Source organism: Anopheles cruzii, unplaced genomic scaffold (genome assembly GCF_943734635.1).
Source record: "Anopheles cruzii unplaced genomic scaffold, idAnoCruzAS_RS32_06 scaffold00892_ctg1, whole genome shotgun sequence".
Classification (NCBI taxonomy): domain Eukaryota; kingdom Metazoa; phylum Arthropoda; class Insecta; order Diptera; family Culicidae; genus Anopheles; species Anopheles cruzii.
In genome coordinates this window covers 1-8,130 of record NW_026454479.1, presented here as the reverse complement: position 1 = coordinate 8,130, position 8,130 = coordinate 1, and the positions used below count along the sequence as shown (strand labels likewise).

The 8,130-nt window shown below is 51.2% G+C and overlaps 2 protein-coding genes across 2 annotated transcripts; both read right to left on the bottom strand.

Annotated features, from left to right (window-relative positions):
* Positions 1 to 5: 5 nt before the first annotated feature.
* Positions 6 to 6,265, bottom strand: LOC128276306 (tolloid-like protein 2; the record flags this gene model as incomplete). Its single annotated transcript, XM_053014774.1, has 10 exons — positions 6,169 to 6,265; positions 4,904 to 5,068; positions 3,441 to 4,579; positions 3,166 to 3,281; positions 2,661 to 3,070; positions 2,297 to 2,442; positions 2,027 to 2,228; positions 966 to 1,227; positions 705 to 910; positions 6 to 592 (listed from the first exon to the last, which is right to left on the bottom strand). Coding segments are annotated over exons 1-10 (3,330 nt in total), but the record flags the coding sequence as incomplete, so codon positions are not given.
* Positions 5,568 to 8,124, bottom strand: LOC128276307 (tolloid-like protein 1; the record flags this gene model as incomplete). Its single annotated transcript, XM_053014775.1, has 3 exons — positions 5,568 to 7,054; positions 7,283 to 7,717; positions 7,780 to 8,124. Coding segments are annotated over 3 exons (1,140 nt in total), but the record flags the coding sequence as incomplete, so codon positions are not given.
* Between the last annotated feature and the right edge of the window lie 6 nt (positions 8,125 to 8,130).

The window sequence follows — 8,130 nt, the reverse complement described above, 5'->3', positions numbered from 1 at the left end:
GTGGTGGTAAAGTGCCAGATACAGTCCTTCTTGGGTGGATAGTAATCCGGATAATTTGGGCTCAGTATCTGACCGTTCGGAGTAAAGATCTCGTGCTTACAGCCACTCTCCTTGCAGTCGTGTCCATTGTCGTGCAGCGTGTAACCATTCCGGCACGAGCACAGATAGGAACCGATGGTGTTTTTACACTCCTGCTGACACCCTCCATTGTTGACCGCACACTCGTCGATGTCGGTAAAGTAGACGGCCGCGAAGCCCGTCTTCTGGATCGTCTTGTCGGACCGGAACACCACCCGCAGAACGTTCCACTCGGACGTGACGGCCGGCGGAACACTCGAGCCGCAAAACGAACCGTGCTTGTGTAGGCTACCGTCCGGACTTTTGGACAACACTGCCACGTAGTCGTACTCGCATTCGGACGCCTGGTAGAACGTGTTGCCTTCCAGGTCGAAATGGGTAAAGTTAAGGGTAATTTTGTGCTGCGGGAGGGCCACGATTTCCCAAACGCACTCTTTAATAGTTGGATATTGTTCCGGAAATGACGGTGACTGTATCGTACCGTTCGGTGTATCCAATATTCCACCACAGGCATCTGCAAGAAGATCGGAAGAATCATTTAAAAAATTGAATTTTCAGTCTTCAAATTTAAAGTGCGTCAGTTCCATCGACCAAGACAATGGGCATCCTTAGAGAAGGCCACTTACTTTCGCACGACTTCTTATCGCTGTGCAGCTCGTAGCCGATGTAGCAGGCACATTCATAGCCTCCGAGCGTGTTGATGCACTCGTGTTCGCAGCCATGGTCCATGTGCTCGCACTCGTCTACCTCCTTCATGAAAGTGGCCGAGAATCCTGCCTTCTGCACCGACCCGTCCGAGACGAACTTGACAAACAGCTTGTTAGACGATGACCTATAAAGAAAGGGTGAGTATCCATGCCGGGAACGGGAACCACATTGCCACTTACTTCATATCGGGTGGAATCTTGTAACCGCAGAAGACACCGATCAACCGCGAGTCGGGAGCGCCACCATCCCGTACCTCGACGTAGTCATAGATACAGTTATCGTGATTCTCCACTTCAAACGATTGAAACTTCAAGGCCACTTGGTAGTCCTTCGGGACGGTTATCCGCCAGATGCACTCCTTGTTGGGCAGATAGTCGACAGGGTAGTTGGGCGACTCTAGCCGGCCGCCGGACTCGAGATTCATTTCGCCACCACAAATTGCTGTAAAACCCGAAAAAGGAGACAAATAGGACACGGCGATGGTGATTGGAGTCAAACGAACGAATCTCACGAACATTGCTTTTTAACGACTCTTTGTTCGAGCAGTCTTCGTGGTTCAGTCCCAAAGTGTGAGAGCAAAACCCTGCCATCAAAGACACTTAAAGTGTCACTGGTCATGGAGCCGCACGTTTAAATCTACTCTATAGGGCAGATAGGATGTCTGGGGTGATGTGTATTGATTACCAACGAATGCCTTCGCAAGGGCGTACCTCACACGTGATGCGGGTTAATTAAAATTTATTATTTCATACTGTCGAAAGGACTTTGATAAATAATGAACGACATAGGCCAACGAGCCGTGTGGTCTGTCGGTTTCATTTCCCTGCATGCGTAATGATTGACCGACGAACACATGGTCCACAATCGTCGGGGAACCTTTGATCTGACAAGGTACGGGCTTTAAAAGTACTTCGGATGATGATACATACTTTTCATCGATAACCAAAAACACTTAAAGCAGGATTTTAAAACCAAAAACAGGGCGTCACAGGGCCGCCTGGTCCGAATCAACAATGTTCAAGAATTGGGCTCATTAATCACTAATGATATGATAGTATTATTCGGAAAAAATGGCTCATTAAATTGTCAAATACAAGCATTAAACTTTACTTCCAACTACTTTTCCAATTTAACGTGAAATATATGCGTTTCAGGGATGCAATTTATCTTAGCAACCAATGATTGTGTTGCTGATTGAGTAATCAAATCTCGGTTGCTTTGATTTGCCGAGGCTACGTACCTTCATAGCTGGCGGCAAAGCCACGCATCGAGGCCTGCCGGTAAGTGGTGGTGTACGTCAGCAGCATGCGACTTCCGGTCGAGCGAATCAGCTCGTTTACCTTGCCGGAACCACAGAACTTGCCCAGAATCGGCGACTTGTGCCAGTATCCATCCCGGATCTCTAGGTAGTCGGAGCGGCAGCTGTTCGATTTGTAAATGTCCTGGACGAAGGAAACCAAGCGGACATTAACGCCTTTCACTAACTCGAGTGGTCTCAGCATGGACTCACCAGATCGGTTATGTTGAGCAATATCCGTTCGCCATGCGTTGCCGTGATACGCCACTCGCAGCGTTCAGGTTCGGGTGGAGGTTGGTTGGAGTGATAGCTCGGCGACGTGAAAGATGCCGAGTTGTCCTGGAAGGTACGACCACACTCTGGTGGAGCAAATTGGAAAAAAATCGTGAAATAATCAATAGCGACTAAAAGCGCGCACATAAAGGCATACTTCAGACATGCCAAGAAGCTGGAACGGGGCTGCTCGACAATCACTGGACCAAACAATCGAACATTCATTCAAGAAGAAAATCGTTCCAATTTGGTCACATTCCATCTACGAACCGTGCCCCGTCTACTGAAGAAAGCGAGTACTTACTGGCACACTTGTACAGCAAGTTGGCCTGGGCAATGTCACCTTCACTGAGCCGCAACCGTTGCCCAATTTCTGGTCTCTTGCGGCTCGGCATCTCTATCGGGAAAATGGTGTCCAGATAGGTGCCCTTGGAGAACGTATTCCGGGCGTAGTGCATGATCGAATCGTAGTCGTACGGAAGACCGAGCGAATTCACCTCGTCCTCCGTCAGCTTGTTGAAGTTGTACTCCTGACCGACCACAATGTTGTTTTTCTCGATCACGACGTGATTTTCCCGGTCTGGCCGTGTGTGCTCGTGCCAGAAGCCCACCACGTGACCCAACTCGTGCACCACGATACCGAACTTATCGCAGTTCTTCCCAATCGAAATCGCCTGGGGTCCATTGCCCCGTTTACCAACAAACGAGCAACAACTGGAAGTAAAAGGAACGCAGGAGGCGATTAGTGCTGGCCTCCCCCTGATGGATCTCCACAAGTTTCTCAACAGGTATCGCCAGACCCATCTTACCCGCACGCCCGCTCGGTAAACACGATGTAGTTCGGATGGTCGATAGGATTGCGCTCGACGAACTTGATGCAGGTGTAGTTCTCCCAGTGGCGCATCGCCTGCCGGAACAGACCGGGGGGGGGGGGGGGGGGGGGGGGGGCCCATTACTCACCACACAGCACTCTCCACCACCCGCCCCCCCCCTGCGTTTCTTCCTTGCCCTCTCGCTCAGCCACTCTCGCACGACAATTTGATGAGATGCGCGGATGGTACCGATTCGCGACACCGTCACCTACCTCAGGACCCGGAGTCCTGTCGGTCGTACGTTGATGGGCAACGATGTTCTGACGGTGGTGCTTCCGCTTTCCGCCGCCTGACGACGACGACGTTCGACGCTTCTTCTTTGGCTCCGTTTCGACGGGCTCGCGGTCACGGTGGTGATGATGGCCGGGACCTCCAAGGCTGTGGTCCCGTACCGAGTAGCTCACAGTGCCCAGTTCAGCCCGCAGCCGCTCCAGCCGGGCGTGGTACGAGTTTTTATCTTCCGTCGCGCTCGTGGTGGTGGCCATCGGTAGGCTAATCCCACTCGGTGTGCTCGGTAGATGGCGTTGTTGCTGCCGGCGTCGGCGGCGGTTACGACGGCGGGCCGCTTTGTCGTTCGCCGGATTGCCCGCGGCAGGATTCAACAGCTGACCGTCATCGTCGCCAGTCGGCTTATCCTGCCCTGCATCGTGTGAACCGTGCCGTTTGCGTTCCAACCCGGACTGTTCTGCTCCGCCGTCACCATTCGGCAACCTCTGGTGCTGATGGTGGCCCAGTTCTGCTCCGCCGAATGCCTGCGAGCGGTGCCCGGGACGCTCTCCGTTCGGTGGCGTCGTGGTCCCAGCCGGTGGTAAGGCAAAAGTGACTACTTTCCTACTGGCGTGACTGTTGCTGATGATATTGTCGCTGATCGAATCGATAACGATGTCTTTGGTGTCGGACTGGATCCGATTATGGTCAATGTTTCGCACTGTGGCCGTGGCGTTCTTTTTGTCCGGCTTCTCGGACCCGACTAGCCCACCGCCCGTTTCTGGCTTCTCGTCCTGAGGGCCCGTCCGAGGCTGGGTGATGATGTTGTCCCGATTGTCGATGATGGTGGCCCGCACCGTCGGCTCTCCGGAAGTGTCCGTGATGGAGTTTTCACTCTCGTACGACGCCGGCGATGGGCGCGGACCGGAGCCCGTCGGCATGCCGGCCAAAGGCGTCGAGGCGCGCTGCTTCGTCTTCTTGCGGATCATGTCGGTCATGCCTTCCTCTTCCACCTGCAGCCCTTCGAGGTACACCTCCTGCTTCAGCTTCACAATGTCCTGCTCGAAGCTCTTGTTCAGCCGCTGCCGCTGCCATTCCGTTTCGTAATTTACGTTCGGCATGGCGATGTCTCCCATAAATCCGCCTGCAAAAAACGGCAACATTAATACCAGTGCTTCCGTGGGGTCTGTGCGTGTTTGTATGTGTCCGGTAGTCCAACACCTGCGCTTAATTAATAGTTTTGTTGTGCGCTTTGCAAGGCACGGACGACATTTATCACTTTTACATATGGGATTACATGACGGTCATGCATTACAATGACAAAAAGTACACGTAGCAAGGGTTTAGGAATATTGATGCTGTTTCTGAATATGTCGTTCGGTTCGAGCCAGATAATAATTATTTTAAAGTAGAGTCAAGGATTACGCTTAAGGAATAAATGAAATGAGAACACGAAACATTCACTTACTCGATTTGCAGGGATCCATGTCGATGTCACCGGAGATGCTTTTAGAAAAGTGACCCTCAAGCAGTTCGTCAACCGTGTACCGGTGATGCTGTTGTCGGTGCGTAATCAAAGTTCCGTGCACCCTAGACCCGCATGTAAACTGGGCGATGAAACCGATTACGGTTGCTAACGAAAACGGAAACCAACAGTAGTTCTGTCTCCGATCCGTTACCGCGAAACAACAGCCAAACATCGTCTTGATGGTCACTAGGACACTCGGTTTCTTCTAGAATATCCCTTTTGAAATTGGCCACACACTCCGTTCCGCCGCCAAGGACGAAATGGACGATGATAACACTCGACACTCGATAATCGTTGCCCTGTGATGATGCTGCTTAGGATTGGCTGCTATCGTTCGCTCATATTTACAAAAAATATCACGATCGACTGATCCGTTACACTCCAAAGCGTTTTGTATTTATACCTATTTATTTATGTCAAGTTACCTGCCCAGTGGACATTAGGCGGGTATGGGTACAATCCTGTGGGTCACGCTAACGGGTAACGTGTCTCACTGGAACGACACCGGGTACCTTCACCGACTGTGCTCGTCGATATGAACCTATGCCTATGAAACTTTTTAAAGAAAAAACCATTTTTTCCAAGTGAAACATATCGATGAGAAAAATTATTGAATTTATTGTTCGAATTCCATTCAAAAAATGACACGAAATTACTATTACTAAGTGCCTGTGCGGCAACACACGATGCGCGGCACGTTATCAACTTTCGTCCACACACTCAAACACACGTTTTAAAATTACCGTTAAACTACTCGATCGTCACGGGCCGCGACGTGCGGGCCAAACGAGCGCCGTTGGAAAACGGGAAAGAGTTTTGGAACAACTGGAAACTCCTGCTACAGGTATTGATATCCTTTCGAGCAACTGATTCCTCTGATATGAGCTATGGAAAGAACTGCTTGAAAGAGCAATGTCCGATGAACGATCCTACCTTTAACTACGATTAACCTACACTAGGAATTAACCTACTGCGGCAACGTGCGTCGCCCCTTTGCAGTGACGTTCGTTTTTCTTCTTCGAATGAGTTAAAAAACAAAAAAACCTTCGACGACGGTAGCAAAATAGCTGCCTAGACTGCGAGCCTGTGTGTTGATCGTAATTGTTCCTACTATTTATTCCTAGGAAATTTGTTGAAATAGATCTACTGCCTTTCTGTAAATATAACTATTTATGAATGTATATATCTCCATATGTTCCGCTCACATCTGGCTCCAGTTTCGCTGCTCAGATCACTGGCTACAGTTTTGGTACTAAACTGGCCAACGTTTGTTGCGCCGTACTCGCCGCCTACCGGTTTCATGTTTCGTCCAGCTAACCCATGCCACTGCTCAGCTGGCTGATATTTGCAGTTTCCCGTAGGCGAACAGAATCGAGGAAGACACATGTACACCTTCGACGCCGAAACGATAAGGAGCGTCGCGAGTGAGTGAATGGTGCTGGTGCCTGAAAATGTGGACGATCGCTTCCGGCAAGGAAAAATCCGTATCAACGTTACATGTTCTCTCTCTCTCTCGGTCTCTTTATTTTTCTCTATTGCTCTCTATCTTTCCCCTCCTCTGCTGGCGGGACGATCGTCGAACGGAAAGACGCAACGCTAACGACAAACCGGGCCCGCGAAGCGTGGTGTGAGTATATTGTCCAGGTTGTGGCAGCCCGCGCGCACCGGAAGTGTGTTTGCGTGCCGATTGCCCGCGTGCCAAAATTATGTGGCAAAGTATTTGATTATGTTTCAGTCAATCGCCTGAGACGAGCGTATCTCGTTGTGCACCGCGATGTGCACCTTCTTGCCGTTGGCCGGTCGGCGCGGGTAGACCTCATAATCGATATCTCCGTCCACCTCCTCTTCCTCCTCCTCCTCCTCCTCCTCCTCCACGTCCATATCTTCGCCCTGTTTGATGAACACTGTTTTTAGTGAACCGGGAAACGGGATGATTTCGGAGCTATCAGAACCTTCTTCATCGGTGGTGAGCATGTCGTCGTTCGTTTTGATGGCGACGTACGCGGCCGAGAAACCCTTGAAGCCGACGGTATCGTCCGACCGGAACCGCACCATCAGCGCCTCGTGCATCGATATGATTTCCGGCGGATTCTGTGGATCGTCGCCAGCGTGCAAACAGGAAGCAGGAGGAAGAAAGAGAAAGGGAAATCGACAAAATGGTGTATCGCGCGAACGGAAGAAACAAAGATGGCGTCCCGGTGTCCCGGTGGGATGCATGAAAACGGAAAAGAAGGAGAAAATGAAAACGATAGAGTGGACAATGGATGCAATGGATGGCCGGCGGTACTTCCGGAACGTCACACCATCACCAGTACCTACCGCATTTCCGCAGTACTTTCCATGCAGCGGGCCACTTTCGTCATCCAGGCCACCGTACACCTCGACGTAATCGTATGAGCACAACTTTTCCTCCTCTAGCTCGAAGCTAAGAAACTTCAGCTGCACGTTCTGGCCCGATTCGGCCTCGATTGTCCACTCGCAGTCCGCTCCATTCTCGTACATTCCCGAGCCGAACTTGATGTGGGAGTAGAAATGGTTCTTCACCTCGGTCGCCCGTAGCCGGCCACCGCAGGCAGTCGAGTGGCTGGCGAAAAACCCTTTCCGTTGGACGCTCGTGTCGGTGTTGAAAACCATGTACATCTGATTCGAGGACGACGCAATGGGATGCGGAATTTTCGCCCCACAAAAGCGTCCCAGTGTGTGGCTGTCCGGTGAGTTGCCATCGTAGATTACGATATGATCGTAGGCACATTCCTGCAATGGGCAATGGCAATGTAACGCTTGCGGCCGGCCTGCCAATTCATCACACTACATACCTGATGTGGCTCAATGTCAAACACGTTGAAAACCAACCGTATCCGATGACCGGGTGTGGTGGTAAAGTGCCAGATACAGTCCTTCTTGGGTGGATAGTAATCCGGATAATTTGGGCTCAGTATCTGACCGTTCGGAGTAAAGATCTCGTGCTTACAGCCACTCTCCTTGCAGTCGTGTCCATTGTCGTGCAGCGTGTAACCATTCCGGCACGAGCACAGATAGGAACCGATGGTGTTTTTACACTCCTGCTGACACCCTCCATTGTTGACCGCACACTCGTCGATGTCGGTAAAGTAGACGGCCGCGAAGCCCGTCTTCTGGATCGTCTTGTCGGACCGGAACACCACCCG